General features: G+C 36.1%; 1 protein-coding gene across 1 annotated transcript in view; it reads left to right on the forward strand.

The window, feature by feature from the left end:
- Positions 1 to 21,065, forward strand: part of PCDH17 (protocadherin 17) — a 102,204-nt gene that overhangs the window by 8,802 nt on the left and 72,337 nt on the right. The window contains exons 2-3 of the mRNA XM_077806844.1: positions 19,643 to 19,701; positions 19,833 to 20,005. Of these exons, the coding sequence (XP_077662970.1) occupies positions 19,643 to 19,701; positions 19,833 to 20,005 (232 nt within the window). The remainder of the gene's footprint in view (positions 1 to 19,642; positions 19,702 to 19,832; positions 20,006 to 21,065) is intronic.

Here is a 21,065-nt window from a genome sequence, read left to right on the forward strand (position 1 = left end):
CAAAGGGAGAGACAAATTACAAGTCAGGAGGAGAAAATGCAGATACTGGGAGTAGGGAACAACAACAATGCCTCCAAAATAAAAATCCTCATTAACTAGTTGGTTAAGAAGATCAAGGGCTCTGTATGACTTGTTTTCTGTTAACAGAGACATATACAAGCTGAAAAAAGTTAGTGCAGTTAAAATAAGTGACTAAGGGCGAGATCCTTCAGTCCTTATTTGGGTAAAACTCCCATTGACAGTTATGTGCTGCATAGTTGTTGAAGCTTTGCTCATGTTGGTGACCACTTAACATGAGTAGTCTCATTGATTTCAATGGAAGTACTCAGGTGAATAAGTGATTACCAGCATGAATAAAGTTTGTACAACTGATCCCTTGAAGAGTTAACTTTTGGTTTAGCAATAACTTTGGCCCAGATTCTGCCACCCTTACATTAAGTACTGTTTTACTCGACACATAATCCTATTGAATCCAGTCAAACTTCACACCAAGGAATCTAGTTTCCATTTTAGACAACAGTATAACTCTCATTGACTTCAGTGATGCAAAATCAAGCCTCCTACTAAGGTTTCTATGGAATGTGAGTAAGGGTGGCAGACTCTGGTCCTTTATATTTAGAACTCAGTCATAAAAATCGTCTGTCATAGCAGATGTGGAAAGTTGCTCATATATACATAATATGTGTATATATAGATAGATAGATATAATGGGACCAGCCTGTGCACGATGGTGCAGAATCCTTTTCTAATGAAGAATTGGGGAGATTTCAATCTAACTTTTTAAAAATAATTTAAATGTCCAAATTTATGGTTTGGAGTTGAAAATAATATAGTAATAATTCATTAATTAATAATTATAGTGATATAAAGGTCAGAGATATCTAAGACTCCCTTTGAACTATTCATAAAGAACACTTTTTGCTACTATATTATATAAACAAATATTTGTATTTGTTTTAAACCATATATACAATATTCTATTATTTTTAAAATGTGGTAAATATAGCTCTGTGGAAAATTTTCACTATGTAAATTTAAAGTATTTGCAGCTCTCACCTGCAAATAATCAAGTATAGACCAAATCTTGCCGTTGCTACTCAGGCAAAACATTAATGAAAATGAATGGAGTTTTACTTGATTAAGGATCGCAAAAGTGGACCCTAAATCAGTTCTTGAGGTTTTTTTTTAAAAATATGAAGAAGCTCCAGTTTCTCTTTATAGCCACTTTCTCCCCCTGAGTGAATTTTAGACACTTTGTAATTTTTCACCTTTATATTTTAAAAAAGCCACACTTAACCATCTCTTTCCCTTAATTCTGTTGCAAAAGTAAAAATGTTGTACCAAACCCTTCAGGCAGTATTACACAAATCCATGTCAGTCTATTTCACTTGTCAGAAGCCTTGAAAATAAACAAAAGAACACCCATAGCTGTGTTGCTTTTTGGAGGTAACAAACTCTTCAGGTTTGAGGAGTATCTGTCTATGTTAGATGAAAGGAAAAAATATTGTGCAACAGTTAAGAATTTCCATGAAAGGATCTTTAAACTATGATTTGTTGACCAGAGCAGAAACACAGTTCCTTTTTTATCTCTACTAGTACAGAAGCAGTATTTTGATGTCAGGAGGTCGGAAGAGAATACTTTGGACATATTTTTTTTCCCCAGAAAGTAGCTTGAGGACTTTATATTTTCAGTCATATCAGTGCTTACATTGTACAAACAGAGGTGGTAAAATTCATGATGAGAGGGTACCAAAAGATAGGGAATGAGTGAAATCTGCCTCTCATGAGAATGCAGATTCTTACGTGGACAGGAAAATGCTCCAGGGAGAGCCTGGCAACATCTTTTTGGGGGAAAATATCATTTTTGAGAGTAAGGACCATTTTGTTTTTTTAGTTAGGAAGAGGGAGAAACTAGTAGATCTGGCTTTCTCGTAGTTCTGAAGTGATGGGACTCAGTATTGCACGCATTCTGCCAGCATTAAGCATTTTGTATAAAATTTCCACTGTTAAGTATTTACACTGAAGAGTAAGCAAATTTATACATATACACCTGTTAATTAGGATATTAGGCAGTGCTTTATATAACCTTCCCAAACACAAATATATTTTATATATAAATCCCAGAGGCTGCAGCATACAGTTCATGCTTTATTAAGGTCACAACAGAAGCATCTATTTCTGTTGGTGAATTGCTTCAACCAGTTAGTGTTGCTACCTGTGCAAAAGGACAGTATAAAGATCAGTTCATCTGTCACTTACTTTCAGTTAGAGGATGTCTCTTTTTTCAGCTCTAAAGTTAATCAGTCCTATGCTGATGTACTGTCAATTTATTGTAGTAAAGGAGATGTCCTCTGATTACTTAAAATAAATTATCTTTAATACAAAAGGCTTTAATGACATCAGTGTGCTCTGTGACTGTGTGCTACAGTCTTCAATGCATGGGACAGCAGACTTTTAAGTGTAAAAAGAGAGAATTGTTAGAAAATATAAATGCAGAATTTCAGCTATGTGGATAGCACATCTTATCGATTAATTGTAAATTCTTTCAGTGATAGACATGTGAAATTAGTTTCAGACAGTGTTTCAGACAATGTATTGATATATGTATGACACACTTAGATTTGCTTGTTCTAGTCCCAGTGACACTATGATTACTGGTATTTGCAATCCTTGCCCTGGAACACTTCCAGACAGTTTTATTGTATTGAAATGACTCTTACAGTTCATTGAGCATCTAGCATAACACTGCTGAATATGATTGGCGCGTTTGCATATATTTATTCAAAAAAAATCAGGCAGTTAAACTGCATAATTATGGGAAAACGAATCATAACAATAAAAGACCATTTAAGTTAACAAGCTTTGTGATCAAAGGATAAATACAGGTTGGATAAATGAGACTCTAGATGTAACTAATCTACATAAATAGGCTTTGGTCTGATTAAAGGAAAGGAATACATTAAAATAATTTAAAAGTATTAAAAGCATTTTGCTTCAGTAGCTTTATAACATCTAGTTTTATCTTATTTTTGTTATGTTTCGATTCAATAAAAATAGCTGTGATCAGTGATAAACTACTTTTATGTGTTTTTTTTATTTCTTGATTACCAATGTTTACAAAGCAAAGAAAATATAAAATAGCACAAGTAAACAAAAGTAACAAATCATAAGTTTCCATTTTATTTTGAACACATTGTGTGTCAAAAACCTGAAGCATTTTTAAAAACTTGCAATGTTTTTGATTGATTTTTAATTAAAGAAAAACATTAAAGGGAACATTTAAAGGACTATTTCTTGTTTACTGTCTTTATCAGTGAAGAGCAGCCTTTGTAGTGTTTGAAAGCTGCTGCATTAAAAATCAATTTCAAGTCTTCAAAGCTATAAACTCTTCCTTGCGTTGTAGATATATACTGTTTTTAAAACCATTCAGAACACACTTGACAATTGAATTAAAAACAAAAGGTAAATAATGGCTTCATCAACATTTTGAAGGATTTTAATGTATTTTTAATAATAGCTAAGGATCTTTATATTTAACTGACTTGAATCACATTTTGTAGTGTGTGTATAATAATTTGTTCCTAAAAGCAATAATACTTAGTCTTTTATTTATACATTTTGTTTTCAACTTTCATTCTTAGTGTTTTTTGTTTTTCAATGAACATCGTGACTCAAACACAGAGTATGTCAGTCAATATCTTTACTTATTATATTTCTGCCTGGATCATTACTGATTGCTAAGCAACCACTTATGGATAGAATTGTTGTGGCTACAATTCAATAAAAACTGAGCAAGAGTACACAGAATTGCATTAGGAACTGTCATAACTGCCAGAAGTTTAATTGTATAAAACTGCAAAGGTCATTTAATTTAGAAGAGAGTTGCCATAAAACTCTAAAACACAAAGATTGTTAACTTAAATGGTCTTTTATAGCTTTTTTACTGCACCCCAAATTAAACACTTGGATCCTACTTGCACAAAGCTTATGCTCAAATAAATTTGTTAGTCTCTAAAGTGCCACAAGTCCTCCTTTTCTTTTTGCGGATACAGACTAACACGGCTGCTACTCTGAAAGTTATGAGAGTTTTTTCATTAATTTAGTGGATCAGGATCATGCCCTTAATCTGTTTATGATTAACTCCAAGACCTGTGAAAACTAACCTCCTTAGATATGACAACTTCTTAAATAGAACAACTGCACTGGTATTACAGGTCAAAAGGCCTGATTCTGAAAATACTTATTCAGCAAAGTGTTTTAACTCATGAGAATAGATCAGTGGTGGGCAACCTGCGGCCCACCGCACATGGCTCATCAGGGTAAACTTCTGCTGGGCTGCCAGACAGTTTGTTTACATTTGCACGGCCACCCGTAGCTCCCAGTGGCCGTGGTTCGCCGTTCCCAGCCACTGGGAGCTGCAGGCGGCCGTGCAAATGTAAACAGACTGGTGGCCCAGCAGCGGATTACCATGACAGGCCACATGCAGGCCGCAGGTTGCCCACCAGTGGAATAGATCCATCAAATTAAATGGGATCACTTGTGTGTGAAGTTGCTCGTGTGTCAATATATGTAGAATTGGGCCCAGAATTTGTGATTCTTTATTATCAGCATCCCTCCCTGTGGCATCTTCCAAAATTGAATCCAAGCTGCAAAAGCTGTTCATTTCACTTTCCCTCAAACTGCACTCTCTAGTGCTCTATTGAGATAATCCTGATGACTGAATATTTGATAGTTTTTGCTGTTTTGCATACACTTGTGTAATTTGATATGCAGATTTGAAGATCATAAAACAATCCTGCTTTGATGATCATGAGCAAGATTATCCAGCCACAGCTGTAAAGTACCCAGTGTGTTCTTTACTGATCTCTTCATCATTTCACTGGATCAGATTACAATAAGAATATAGTGGAATTTGGAGTGCTTGGGAAATAGTGGATTTAAAAGCTTTAAAAATGGCAATCACGAAAACCTCAGAAACTGGTTCAGTATCTAGGCCACACTTCAAACAAAATAAGTGTGCGTGTGTGTGTGTGTGTGTGTGTGGTAGAGAAGAGGATGGAATGTGTTTCAAAAAGAGATATCTACAGCTTGAATGGAAAAGAATGTTAGTTAATGCACTTTTAATGGCTTTTTTGTATGTATTACATGACCTGTAAAGAACTGTTAAGCAGTCCTGGAGAAGATGTTGTCAGTCTTTACCCTCTTGCAACAAAGGAGAAAGCAACAGGTTTAGAGGCAGATTCTGTTGTCATGTTTTCCTGGGGCAAAAGTGTAATGAAGGAAGGGCCTCCCTTTCTACTGCATAGTTGCAGTTAAACATCCTGCTTAAAACTGTGTATTCAACTATCAACCTTCAGTATTGAGAATAATGATGAGGAGGAGGTATAAATCATGTGGAATGTGAAGTAATCAGCACTCAATCGGTTCTATTAACAGCATTAGGTATTAAAAAACACACGGTAATTTGCATCGCCATAGCTTCAAGGTAAGGAACAAATCAGTCAACTATGTAGGCAGTGTGTAGAAAAGGGGGAAAAAAATGTTTTATGTTTCTTTTGAAGTATAGTCCTCTCTTTATGTAAGTCCATAAATGTATTCTATCTGTTTAAGTCACCTGTAACTTCTTTGCAGGCCTGGCAGAATAGAATATTGAATAGTGCTAAAACTAACAGGATGGATTTGCTTTATTATTTATTCATTGACCACCCATTATATATGAAGTCTCTTCAACAGTATACATCTCATTAACACAATAATGTGACTGTCATGAAATAAAGATTTCTTCAGAAGTAAAGTAAGCAATTTTAAATGTGTGTTTCTGCTTCCAGAATCTTGAATAGAACTTTTAAGTTCAGCTCATTTAAAAATTATACACTAGCATCTTCCCCGCATCCCCTGCACTTTGATTTTTGGCAGAACAATCCTAATAATTAGTGGCTAGCTTTCCAAATCTTGACCTGATCTGTAAGGCTACTGTTTATCCTTGAATGAAATTAAAACAAGAAGTTAAAACTGCTACGGTTAAACAAATGCAAGCTGCAGGAATTTTGGCTGGTATTGGCAAAGATCTATTATGGATTGCTTGCAGTTGTGTTTGTCTTGCTGATTCCAATAAATGAAGAAATGGGTACCCATGCTGAGTAGCAAGAGGAGGAGAGAATACATTTAAAGGAGACTGTTTGTTCTGATTTAAATTTTGAGCAATAGGTTTTCGACAGTATTTTATAATCAAGACAATTACATAGTAATTTGGGTTAGAATACATGCCCAGTTCCCTATCTTAAAACCCAATTTGTTACCACCTGTGGCTATTTCTATTAAAAAAAGAAACATAATTACTATGCGTCTCAGCAGTCTAAGAGTAAATTTTTGCAATTACAATACCTCCCTTGGGCAGATATGTGAAAATGGCAGATTAATTCTTGCCAGGGTCTGTCAGTTCCTTGTGAATTTTTAAGGTTGCTAGTAGTTTGGTATAGTCTGCTTATTACATTGGTACTGTTCGTAATGTTGTGGTTAAGGTTAACTCAGCACTTCCATTATAAATCTCTAGAAATAGGGCTCTATAGCACTGCCATAAAAAATTCTCTCCAAATTGAAACTTGACATATAAGGTCTCAGGCAAGGAGTGAGAACCCAATTCTGCTTGCATGGGAAACTGATAGGAGTTTTGCCAGTAAAGTTTACTTCAGTAGAAACAGGACTGGGATATATGTTATTATTTTATCCCTGACCAGATTTTAACAAACAAGTTTAGTTTTAGTACAATAGCTGGATCATTCTCAGAGTCATATAGTAAAATTGATGTAATAGTGTGTGAACTGAAGGGCCACATATTGCCTTTAGGATTGCAGAAAATATTGATGGTTTCAAATAGGATTTTTTGTTTTGTCCACAATGGCAGACAAACTTCCATGTTTCTTTAGAGTGGAATGTCTGTGGGCCACCAGGACCAGATCCTGAAACATCCACCGGAGTTACTCATGTGAGTAGTCTTATTCAAGTCCTAATGAACTTTACTTACCTGAGTAAAGTTACTTGTGTGCATAGGTATTTTCAAGATTGGGTGGTTAGGCTCATAGCCTGTACACAGCTTTGCACAGATGAACTCTTGCCTCCAAATCGAGCCCTTGTTGAAGTCAGTGTGGCTGCACATGGGCTCATGAGTCCACCTGCAGGGAGCAGCACTAGCCTGTGTTATGGATTAGTGCCTTATTAGTGTTCAAAGAGAGCAATTTAAGGAACCCTTAATGTGTCCATTTTCTTTACATTCACGTGTTTGATTTTATTTTTCATTGTTGCTGTTGTGATTTGGGATTTTTTTGACAAAAGAATTGTTTGTTTCAGTACTCTCAACTGATTGTATGGGCATTTTTTTGACTTGAGCATTGTCACAAACACAGCAGGTTGGAATGGCTTCCTTAGAGCCTTTACAGCCCATTAATTGAAAATCCATGGGGAAAAAATAGGTTTATACATCACACCACAATATCAATTGATTTATTTATTCTTGATTAAAGCATCCATATGATGGCTCTGAGTGCCTTGCCATTTAAATAAGATTATAAAATCAAACCACCAGTTCAGTCAACTCACCCTCCTACCAAGCAGCTGCTTATAATCAGATATTAACAATCACATATATTGGCCTGTACATCAGTCTCCCATCCCCAGGTGAAAAAAATGGGCCCAGCAGCTCATTGACAAGTTGACAAAAATCCATGCTATTTTGGAATGGGGCAGGAGGGCATTCCAGAATCCCAGGCTCCTTACAGAGAATACCTTTTCAGCTGTCCTCTCTCTACTTTACCAAGCAGCTCTAGCTTCAAAGCCTCCACAACTGTGGCAATGTATTACAGGGAGAGAGGCAGTGCTTATGTGAAGATACATGACTGTAATAGTTCAAACATCTATTTAAGGACATAACCTCTTGTTAAATTTGTGCAGGCCTAAATTATTTATCTTATGTCATAGATAATAAAGCAACATCACAAAATTTTACAACTGCAGATGTACGTCACACAGGCATATGATGTCATCAGATTCGATAGTTTGGTGTTCCTTCATTGTAGTTTCAGTTTTCAGTTCTCCAGCTGTTTCCATATACAGAGGATGTGACTCTAACTAGTGCTAGTTCGTGATAATTATATCTACATGAGAATAGACCATCATATCCATGAACCAACGTACATGAATAACAACTTTAAAATGTTGAAATAAATAGTTACATGAACCTAAATAAATAGTAACCCAGACAGAAGTAAATGTAGAGTTCATGGCCTTCAGTGAAGAATTAAATAAAATTAAAGGTTTAATTTCTGACTGGCTCTAAGAAAATCTTCAAAAGAGGAAAATATTCTGAAAGCTCTTTAGCAACTCCTAAAGTATCAGAAGCAGGTGAAGGGCACCAATTTAAAGAAGAAGGCAACTGAAAGAACTGTGGGAAAATGCAGATCTGCCTCTGTATATTTCATAAGTATCGCACCGACAGGCAGGTCCAATGCCCTGCTCATTTGTGTCCTCTGCCCCTAGCAGCATGGCTCTAAAATTATACTATATCATAGACTTCCCCTGGACACAAAGCATGGAGTCAGAGTACTAACACCTGTGCAGATTTGCATTTGGAAATCTGCTGGGTTTGAAGTAGAACATGTCATATACAGGGTCTGCTCTCTTGGTCATTCACCATTCCCTATCATCACCCGCAAAAACCCACTGAACCCCAACCATGTGTCTGTGTAGAAGGGCATCTGCAAGTGTATATGGGGAGGTGGAACATACTGTACAGGAGTTCCTTCACCCATCATTTCACATAAGAGCCCATTGTAATCTTTTTCCTGCGCCTTTGCAACTTTCTGCAGCATTCAGTTTATATGTATGTGGGAATATAATCCCGATGTAAGTACTCAGTTCTGCTTCAGCTGAAGTAAAGGGCTGATCCAAAGCACACTGAAGACAGTGGAAAAAAACATCAGTTTATTTTAGTGGGCTTTGGATAAGGCTTGATGTGAATTTTGCCATTATCTTTAGATGGAAAGGGAGCAGCCCCAGACTATATAAACAGCAAATTAAGGTGTTGAAACAAACTGAATAAAGCTAAGACGTTCAAAACAGAATGTCTCTGTTTCCCCCCCATCAGTATACTGTGAGTTCAGGATAGTATACCAATAAAAGGACACATTTTGATCTACCCCCCCCCACCATATACTGTTGCTTTTATAGATTTTTTCCCCCTAGAAAACGTGTTCAGTGCTTGTAAAAAAAGGAAAACAATAACAGTAAGAATAGGACAATTCCTGAAGTATTTGCTTGCTCAAGTGGAAGTTTGAGTAAGAACGTTGGGATTTCACTCAAAATTAAAAATAAAATGCCCCCAGCTCAGCATTCATGAGCATTGTAAAACCAGTGTGCATGGTAGAAAGAAAAATGTCAAAAGATAAAGAGATGGTTTTCATAGTTCCAAGGGAGGGTTGCAAACAGGGGGAGAGGAAGAAGAATATTTTTTTAATTATGCAAAAATACTTGGACTGTCTACTTAACTTTTAATATCCTTGCTTTTGTCAGCTTGTATATAATTTTAATTGGTTTAACTTTCAGTGTTAACATTTAATAAGTAAATCAGGATGGCGTTGGTATCAAATTTGATATCAAAGATGTATTATCTCTTCTTGCTTGTGATTCACTAGTCCTGGAGCAAACTGATACAGTGATAAGGTGGTGCAGATATCATCTAGTCATTTAATTGTAGCTGAGTCAGTTAGTTGTAGTAAACATAACATCTTGTTTGGAATGCTAAGGTAGATTCAACATAGTGAGAGCCATAGATAAAAGATCCGTTAAAGCATTTCAGATTCAATCATTAGGTTTCATTGCACCCATCTGCTACCAGAAAATGTAATTGGAAACTTGATTCATTGACCTTTAACTGTCATTTTGGACTATAATTTTTAAATCCATATTTTCAAGTCAGAGTTAATTTGATAAGAGCAATGTCCAGTACATTTTAATGCAATTATTTTTGTGCAGTTTTAACAAAAAAAATTATAATCAGGTTTTAATGGTCTGTTGTATATTCTGCTAATCCAGTCAAAGTAGTTATTTAATATGAATGTGGTTAAAAGCAACTAATGTTCAACTTCATTAAGGCTTCTGTTAAATAGGAGGCTTGCTGAACTTTTCACTGTTATTTTATGCACGAACTACTACCTCTTATTAATTATTTCCAGGGGTCCATGTTACACTAAAATTATACTTACAAGTTCCAATCACACCAAGATTATACAGCATGACACAGAGGCTAAATAAGCACTGAAATGACATAGCGCTTCAGGTATTCATTCCTAAAGCATGCTTAGTTTCATAGCCTTCCTTGTATTTTTCCTAGCACAGATGCTGTCTCATGCAGGGGGGATAGCACACACACATCCCGTAGCACTTCTCCTACATGTGTAGCACACAGGTAGAGTGTCTTGTAAAATTACAGGGTTACTTAGAACAAGCAGGAAACGTGTTGTGATAAGTGAGCGTGATTTAATATCCTCTCAGTGATGGTATGCTGTTCTGTTGTCTGAAGTTCATGTGATGGGAAAAAATGATTAGACAGGTGTTTCTTCAGCTGGTGGGATCAAATTCCTGAAATATTTTACATAGTGTAGAGACAGATGTACACAACATAACCTTATAATCCCATTTCACAGCTTTTCCAAATACTGGGGAGCTCGATAAATATAAAGCCGATTATATTGGCAGCATAACTCTATTAATAGGATTCAGATCTACATTATTGACAAGTCAGTGCTGTTAATATGATCCAGTATATTAAATTGACAGGAAAACTAGAACAATAGGATGCATCTGCAGCCTAATTGACAGGGAAGCTCTTTCAAAGGTTCTTAATGTGGTTTTTATTGACAGTGTGGCTCTAGTAAGTACATATCGTTGGTCAAAAGTGAAAATATATTGGATACAACTATACTAGCAGGCTAGAGTGAAGTAGTTATTGTTCTGGTTTCCCATACTGCCATCTTAACTTTGATATAAGTCATATCAAGTCCCCTCATAAGAACTTCACAAATACCTCTTAAAGCATCAGTCTCAGCTGCAATGCTCACAGGCATTTGACATGTTGTGAATTATTTTAAATGTGCTCATCTTTTTTTTTTAAATGAATAGAGGCAATACAGAGTAATGTAATAATGTGTCATGAATTTCATTATGTTTATTTATTGATTCTGCTCTGCAATAGCAGAGGCAGAGCTATTGTATTTTCAGCCAGAGCTCTTTATACAGTGTGGTATTTGGCACATCTTTCTATATGCATTTCTTGTGCCTTCTCCAAAAAATAGTTTATTTTAAGAAGTCATACTACAATTAAATAAATATTTTCTTACTGCTTTTCCTTCACTTTGTTTATGTTCTCATCAGATGTTCACATCTCATGTGAATGAGGCTGAAAGACCTCCTAGTGAAAAAAAAATCTCCATTATGCACAAAGGGAAGCAAGAGCTGGACCTTCAAAGTCTTCCCTCTGATTGCCATTTTAGTAGGAGAGGAGTCATGGACTAAGTGAGGTTGTCACCCTTTCCCCAGTTCTTCTCTTTTTCGTGGAGAGAGATTTGGCTGCTAGATGTCTCTTGTATCTCCTCTTGCAGTGATGGGGAGAAAAAGGGATGTGTTAGTCTGAAAGAGCTTTCCCTCTGAGGGGGGAAGAATTGATCATGGAGAGGTTGCATTCTCTCTTGTGTCTTTTATTTCAGATGCTAATCTGGCCAGGATCCGTCCATCCCCTTTCCCATCTATCTTTCACTTTTCCTTTTTACAAGGGCTAGGGGGAAACCTGGCAAGTATTCTTGCGTCTTTTTTGTTTGGTGAATTGCCAAGTACACCATTGGAAGAACTTGGCAAATAAATAATAATACATGGATTGGGGACTGATTTGGCCAGGATAATCTGTGATGCTCTAGTTTATTATATCAGATGTAGAGAGCGGTGGATATCGCTCATTCTTTTGTTCTCTGCTTTCCGTGTATATGGGTTTGAATGTGCAATCCATGGCTTCCTGAAAAGAATCCTTCTTCCTTTGGGCAAAAGAAAAGCAAAAGAAATGCATGATACCAGGAACCTGCAGTCAGTATCCCTACAGCAGAGGCTGGTGGTACAATCTTCACATGTGCCCTTGTTTATCATGTGTTTTCTTAATGAAAATATGCTTTTGGACAATGTCATATGTTATTGGAAAAATCATATAAGCACACTGCACATTTTCTAATATGGAAACCCACATTTTAGAAGTGTGAAGCTTCCCAGCCATGTATATATGTAATATAAAATATACCACAGTGGTGCAATTCCAGAAGGAAATGAGAGCACAGCACATAAGAGGACAATTGTTCCTAGATTTGTCTAGAATGGTGTCACTTTTTAATTCTATCCTCCAAATAGGTAAAATTCTTCATTACTGATTTATGTACAACTCTTTGTTCGCTGTTGGGCCAATACCTTTTGTTAATGGTAAAGGTCTGAGGTTTAAGGTTTTTATACCGAAATAAAAAACTAAGTCTTCAGGCCAAGTAAATACACTCAGCAGCAGATTTACCAAGAAATCTTTTCTTTCTCTTTGTGGAAAATTGTACCATGTAGAACATAAACAGTTTCTAACAAAATCAAGACAATTGTCTGTTCTTTCAAAACTAGATTTGGCAGAAAACAGTTCTTTTGTCTTGCAAAGTGATTGCGAAGTATGTAAGAGCTCTGTTTCATTGGGTGGAAAATACTTGGAATTAAGGTTTTCAGAAAAAGAATTGAAAGATGTTTGAATTAGATATTAAGTGGCAGTCTGATAAAGGGGAGTGATGTTCCATTTCATTTTCTGCTAATGTTTAATTAAAAAGATGTTAGAGTCAGCAAAGACATTTTGTTTTATTGTAGTTTCAGGTATGAACACCTACATAAAATAGACTTGCATTGAATCACACATTTTGCAGCTGTCATGCTTCTTCTTGTAATTCTGAGACATAATCTGAGAAAGATTATGAATATTCTAGTTGCCTAATATTCATAAATCTGATTAATGTTTGTCTTCTTTTTTAGATATTAGAATATATCTTCTTCTAAATATGACAGTTATTTCTGGGCACAATTTGTCAAGAATACTTGAATACCATGTTTCTCTAAAATTTTCTGGAATTGTGTTGTTTTCAGACGTTTATTTTTGCAAGGGAGGGAGCTGTTAAGTTGCAAGCTTGAATTTTCTGTCTTATTTTCTAATCATTTTGTGCAAGCTAATGAGAAATGTACCAATAGTGGATTTCAGACTGGAGAATTGCAGTGTAATAGTGGGCCTGATTTTGTAAAACAGCTTTTAAATTTGCATCTGTGATTTTGGAAGCTCTACACATGCACAAACACCCAAATCTGCACCAGTAAAAACCTTTGGATGCAGAGATGTGGGATTTTGTGCACACAAATATTAAGAGGCAAGGTTCAGGCCCCTTTGGAAATTAAATATTTATGTAAGGGACATATTGATGTTTCCAGCGTGGACCCAGATCATACTCTTCTGTCATAGTACCCAAGGGAAATGACTCTGGAGGGGAAAATTTCCACAGGTATCATGAAGTTGCCCTATGTTGTCCCGCTGCGGAATAGTGGGATGCGTGCAAACTTAGTGGATCCCAGAGGGTGTACCTTTCTCCTGCGAATCTTCCCAAAAGAACAAAACCTCTAGAACCATCGTGGAAATCTTCTTCATCTACAAAACATTAAAAACATTTCATTTCAAATAATGTACATTTCAGTACCCACATTCTTCCCTTGCATGGATTAACAAAAATTAAAAATGGGAGAGACCTTTTAGCTCAGCAAGACTATCCTCCCCTGCCACTAGAGGAATGTTCACTGTAATACAACATCATCTAGGGCTGTATCCAGTCTTGTTTAAAATGTTTCAAATGGTGGGGCTTCCATATCTTTCTGTAGGAGACTATCCCTCTCTAGTGGGTCTCATTAGGAAGTTGTTCCTAATATTCAGCCTCTTATTATCTCAATTTCCTCCTTTCCTTTCTCTTAAATTAATCTTTTTGTAAGCAGTAGCCATTGTAAAGTTAAACAGTAGAACCTAACCAGTGGACATGCAAATTTCTGGGTCACATGGTTGTGAATTTGGAAATTGAGAATTCTGAGTTCCCCATATGTAAGTAATAGGCAAATGCAATGTTGGTGTACTGAAATGTATTTCTTCTGAGTACACAGATCCAAGCTGGTATCACAGAATGTGGATAGGTAGGGGTGTACCACAGCATGCAATTTAAAATTCCATACGGCCAGCATTTCTTATGACTAATAGCAGAATTTGTATGTGTGTTCTTCTTCAGTACTTTATCATCACCGTGCTTGATCCCTGTCTAATGCACTGTGTTAGTTAATTTTACTCAGTGAACATCTTGAATTCCAAATAAAATCTCCAAAATCTGATGCTAAAAAGCTGATGTGGGGGGTTTGGTGCGAAGGTGGGTAATGCTATCTGCCTGTTCAATTGGGGGAGCAGACCAAGGTGCATTAGTGTAGCCCCTTGGATGGGCTGCTCCAGGCTTCAGATTAGTAGCTGTTGCCCAGCACCCCTTATATGGGGATTCCTGATCACAGAATACATGTAAAATGCAGTCACCTCTCTGCCCAAATATATTTGAATCTGGTGTAGAAAACACCTCCCTAGCAGCCAGCATGGCTGCCCCAACTAGGCCCTACTATGCAATGGTTCTGTGGACAGTTCTAATAATTATAAATGGCAGTTCAGTTCTGATTCTTGAACATCCTTTCAACATCTAGTTCAGACAAAAACTGACCAATAAATTATTTCCTAAGAATTAAAATGATCAAGGCAACTGCTTAGATTGCAACACCTAAAATCATAAATAGTGTTTAATAGGGGTGTAGTTTGCCTGCCCTTTTATCTTCCTTCTCCTCCAAACACAAAAGATTGAATTCTCTGCTGATGTAATGCCACTGATTCTTAAAGTTTGACTGTGTTACTCTGGTTGTGTGATACCAGTGGCACTTGAGGTCTTATCCTATACTGTATAAATGAGTGTGTTCCATGTAAATGAGTTCAAAAGTTAGCAAGGAATATGGGCATACAGTATGCCACTAATAAGATCTGCAGCTAATAACATAGAAAGGTTTTGGGTAGTCAGAGTGCAACAAAATGCTTTTTGCTGGTGGTAGGTTTTTCAAAAGCCATACATTGCTTAGAACTGCAGCGGTGTGGTATAAAGTGGTATGACTAATAAGTCTGCTGAAAATATTTAAGATGAAGTTTGGTGAAAATGTTTCATATCAGCTTTCATCAGTGTTACATTTTTTAATTTTTTTAATGTCTGCTCATTTAGGCTGGGATTGTCAATGCAACCGATGTGAGTTAGGCACCCAAATCATTTAAATCAATGTGAGTTGGGAACCTGACTCCCTTAAGTGCCTTTGAAAATCTCAGCCTCAAAGCTTAATGTTTAGTATTTATTGTAATGGTTACAGTGTATGTAAGGATAGTGTATGTAAGAATTTTGCCCTCTAGCTAAGCGTGCCCTGCTGTAGCTCATCATTGGTAGGGAGTTTCCAAGAAGTGGTAAAAGTCTATGTTTCTGGAGTTGAAGGAGTAGGATTTTATACTTAGTTCTGCAACTATACATAGATTATCTAGTAATTGTGTGTGTTCTTTTGTAACAATGGACTTATTGTAGGATGGCACCCAACTGTTTGTTTTTCTGCTAAGTATAATATGAAGAAAATTAGTCGAATTATTATTGAGTTACAGGTCATTAACCTTTACTTTGATGGTAGCAGCTCCATAGTTAAGATTGCAGTTAGGGTTCCATTATGAACCCTGTTTTTCTTATCCCTTGTAACGTGGCATAGAAAAAGTATTTTCGGCTAAAATTCACTTTAACATTTAAATTCAAATGTATGTATTCCAAAGAATGTTAATTTATATAAAAAATTAAAATAATGGAAATGGAAAGTAAATAATCAAGTACTCACTCCATACAGCTTCTTGAATAGATGTTCATTTATAAAACATCACATCTAATATTCAAAAAACAACTTTAACTCTGCTGCCAAATACCAAACTGCCATGCATCTAGCAGGGTTATGCTTTACACCATAACACCTACAACATTAGACATTTTATAACTGTTAGTTATAGATCCTTTCGCCACTCTTCCCTCCCAGCTCCTCTGTGCTTCTCTGGCAGCAGAAAGCAGACAGCTAGCTCACTCAGTCAACTGGGTTTCCCCTGGAGTAGGCAAATCACTAGGTCATACAAATCTGGTATATTCTACTGTATGCACCATGTTCCTATCCCCTTGGGATTGGAGACTGAAGGGTGTGTGGCCAGAACGCACATTGTTCCAAGAATACTGGCAATACTGCTATGGGGCAAGTACAAAACACTGTAACATGGCTTGTTTTGTCTTGCACCAGTGATCAAATACCTTCAGATGATCCCAGGATTGGAAGGGAAAGATGGAGAAAAGCCATCTACACCCTTTCCCGAGGTATACCATTGGCACTGGCCCATGGATTACAAATGAAAGTGTAATATATTCTAGACCTACTCTATCTCTCTTCCTTTATATAAGTAAGTATTGTGCAAGCCTTGGTGAAGGAAAGGAAATTAATTGTGGGTTTTTTTAAAAATATCATAACCCTGAGTGCCTCGGAAGAAGGAGGGTGAGAAGTTTGCAGAAATCGCCTGTTGTGATTTGGTTATTATTCTTTGGGAGGATATATATGCTCTGTGATAAGATGGTGTGATGATTGGTGCCGTTCCAAGAATCTAGATAGAAAGTTTGAACAGAGTATTATGAGGCATGGACAATAGATGTAAGGTGGATTGAGCTAAATTTAATATGTGGACTGTATCTGTAAGATAGCATCTTTGACTTTAGGAAGATAAAAAGGGAAATTATATTGAGCTATAAATATACTGGATGAAGTAACTAGCTTTTTGCCTCATAGTGGAACGATAGATGGGAGCAGTGTTGATTCTGGGTGGTCTCTTGAACATAATAGATAGTTGAGATTAGGAAGAGGCAAATGTCTAATTAGTATAGATAAGAACAAGAGATTAGCGTCTCTGGCTAATAATAGTTGAGACGAATGGGATCTAGAAAATAGTCTGTGGTTGGTTCTATTGGCTATGAACAGTATGCTGGGTGGGATGAGCGGTGATTTGTGAGCAGTGGTAGGCTGTTTTCAGAATGTATATAGTGTAGGGTGCATGAGTATAAGAGCATTTCTGGTCTATAGGCTGAGATTGAACAGGGATATGGGAGCAGAGGTTGTTTTGGTGATATGTTATGAGGTATTTAAATATTCTAACAGTTTATCTTCCTTCTTCCATTTCATAATTGTTATTTTAATTCCTTTAAATGCCTATTTTAAAAATTGTAATATTTATTGCTATATGTACATTACAGCCTACATGTTAACTAGCAAGCTTAATATAAATAAAAAGCTAACAGAGGCTGTTTTTGATAGTAGATATTAAGGATCATGTTTTCAAAAGGGCCAAGCACCAAACGGCATCTGTTTACGCATCTAAATTAAGTGGCTGGGTTTTCAAAAGTGCTTAGCTCCCTACAGCTCCTACTGTGAGCACTTTTCAAAATCTAACCTCAATAGTGAGAACTGAGCACTTCTGAAAATCTGTTCCTAAGAGGCTTGCCTAAGGTCACACAAAAAGCCAATGAAAGAGCTGGGATTAGAACCCATAACTCCAAAGTTCCACTTCTCTAGACTACGTTTTCTTAGGTTATACCTAAGAATATGATATTTCCCACAGCAGAAATCCATTTTATCTTCTAACATCTGAATAAAATCAGTTGCTATATGCATATATAAACCCCTATATTTGAAAAGCACTGTGAAGATTTGAGGCTACAACCATAAATTGGAGCCATGAATCTAAAACATTTTATTTTGAAAAAAGAGGAGTAAAAGTCTGATTCTGTTGTCAGACATATGATTTGCATTGCTACACATCTTAAAAGTAAACTCTCACATGTGCAAAATCAGATTATTTTAAAATCAACATACACAGTATGGTGCATTCCAAATCTGAAATTTGAAACTGCTTCAAATGTTAATACAAAATGCCTGGTAATACTGTACCAACTGTCTGTGCCAAAGAGTTAATAAGCAATAAGGGGGAAAAAACCCAGAGTATAAATACTCTGCGTTAACTAGTGGGTGAGAGCATGTAGTTTTTCCCCCAAATAATCTGTAGTTTAAAAAAACACACCACAAGTTATATAGCTAAGTTTATTTTGCATATACTGGGAGAATGATAGATGTTTGATAGTTGGTTGCAGCAACCAACATAGAATAGTAGATTTCAGATGTAGGGTCACATTCTCCCAAACTTCCCATACAACCTACAAACAGCAGCAAATCGTTCTTATTACAGTGGATCTTCATCAGTTGCACATAACAACAAACAAACCTAAGAAATTAAGTTGGGAGCGAATAGGGAAAACAAATATTTAAGCGACTAGTCATTTATGTAAACACTTGTCCTGCAACATTAAACCTTACCTTGGGCCTTCTGCTTCGTTAATTGAGTGCTCCCTGTGTTACTGATACTTATGCGCTAGATGCTGTTCCTGAACTCATTGCTGCAGAGCATAATGGCGTGATATGAAGTGTTTCAGAAAACAGTAGAAGCTTTGTCGCTAAGTCAGCTGCAAGAAGAAGTGATGTGTCTGAATGTATAGTATATGGTGTTTTATGAAAGATACAGTCTCTTTCTCTCTCTTTCTCCCAAAGAACGCTAGTTGATGATACAAGGGGAATTCAGTTCCCTTTGGCAGAACTCCATGTCAGTCTGGATGCTCTAAATACTCCTGTTCTACAGTTACTTAGCTCATACTGCTAAAAATACACTAGTCACAGACTTTATAAAATATCTTCTTTTAAAAGAATGTTTGGCAACAACAATCATTTAATGTTATTGTGTGCATGCAACCCCTATTTTTCAGAAACAGCTATTAATACTGATGAGAATTAACTAGAGAGACAAAGTCAAACATATGCATAGTGCTTGCATTTGGTTCCAGTAATATTTAAAAGAAAAGACCCATAAACCACTAACAGAAAGATTCTTAAACTATATTTTTTGTAATTCAGAAGTAATGTACTAGTTTAAATGAAATTGTATTCAGCAATAAGGGCATCAGAATCCCAGAAGATGATGTAACTATGTTAAAAGTGAGCATTATTGAATAATTCACTTTTGTAATATGCAAAAATTGGGTAATTTTTTCTTTCCTCTTTAATAACCATCAGTTATTAATATCTAACTAATGAAAAAACATAAACAGTGTCATCTGTCAGGTTACTGACAGAGAATACCACTTATTATAGCCTCATTGTTTACTTTAGCAGGTAATTTGTGGACCGGAATCATTTAATTGTTCTGAGTACATAATTACATGCCAGCATTTTCCAATTTAATTAAAATGTACAAATCTGAAGATTAAGGGATTTTTTTGAATTATTAATTATTTCTCCTCTAGGAAATCTTGTTGCTCTGCAGGAGATTTGTCCAGTGTACAACTATACGTATTTTTTTCCTTCTCTTTCACAGACAGACAATTTTCCCGCAGAGCCCAATTACATGGGCAGCAGGCAGCAGTTTGTTCAAAGGTAAGGCCTATTAAATAACTTTCTCGGCTTCCCCATTTGCATTCTTGTCAAAATTGCTTTGCCAGAGAGTACAATTCAAATTGGAACAAGTAAATACAACTCTCTCTTTTTTTTTTAAATATGTATTTCAGTAGCTCCACGTTCAAGGACCCAGAAAGAGCCAGCTTGAGGGACAGCGGGCATGGGGACAGTGATCAGGCTGACAGTGACCAAGACACTAACAAAGGCTCCTGCTGTGACATGTCTGTTAGGGAGGCACTGAAGATGAAAACTACTTCAACTAAAAGCCAGCCACTTGAGCAAGGTGAGTGAAGCTTCCAATTCCTACAAAGTGTAAAGCTTAAGCAATCATTATAAACCTATTAGTGCTACAGTTGGAGTTTATCATGGTGGAATAGCCCATTGATACTACTATCAGATAAAACAGTAAATCTTGGCCCAGAGCAAAGAATGTTCAATATCTTTAAGTATAAACATGAAACTACAATAGCCTTTCTTTTTTTATTCCAAAGAAAATTTTAAAAATCATTAAAAATTAGTATTTTTCCAAAACTATTAGCATATATTTTGTTTTCATGGACATTTCCATAAATGTATAGTGTACAGTCTTTCTGCCTAGGCATGCCTTGAAAATTGAAATTAGATATGATTACAACAACAGACAAAATAACATCTAGTCATTTCCATTCTTTACATAGTTTGGAGTGAGGTTTAAGAAAAGATCTTGGATATCAGGGGAAAAAAAAAACTGGATCAGAAGAAATTTTCAGTTCAAGGCTATATTTTCCTATTTGTAACGTTGACTTCACTATTCATCGCAATATAAGAAGCAAAGTGTCAAATAATGGCATCATACGATTTTCAGTATAATCATTTCATTCACACCCTAAGAAAGACGCAGATAAGTGTCTGTTAAGCTGCTACAATGATTTATACTAGGACAGCGGCAATGCTCTATAAGCATACATTCTGATAAATAAGCATGTTTATTGCCTCCAAGTCTGTGTCCAATTCTTTTTTTTTATGCCTTTTCACTAATTATGATATCTTCTATTTCAAAATAAATATGACATTTCCTAACAATGTCAGCCAAACTGAATGCTCCAGCATCATGTATGTTTGTGGTTTTTGTTTGTAGTCTCAAAAGCAATGAGGAAATGAACAGCTGAATTCTTTTGAATTTACTGTCACATATCTGTTAGTCATTTTAGTCTGTTGTGTGGAAAGTGATTCACAATGTTAAGGATATTTAAAAATTGATTAATTAAATCATTCTTAATGAGAAGCTATATTTATAATTAAGCAGAAATACATTATAAGCTTTTTATTAATTGATGATTAATTGGAACTAGATTTTTGCCTCT

Source organism: Eretmochelys imbricata, chromosome 1, assembly GCF_965152235.1.
Source record: "Eretmochelys imbricata isolate rEreImb1 chromosome 1, rEreImb1.hap1, whole genome shotgun sequence".
NCBI lineage: Eukaryota > Metazoa > Chordata > Testudines > Cheloniidae > Eretmochelys > Eretmochelys imbricata.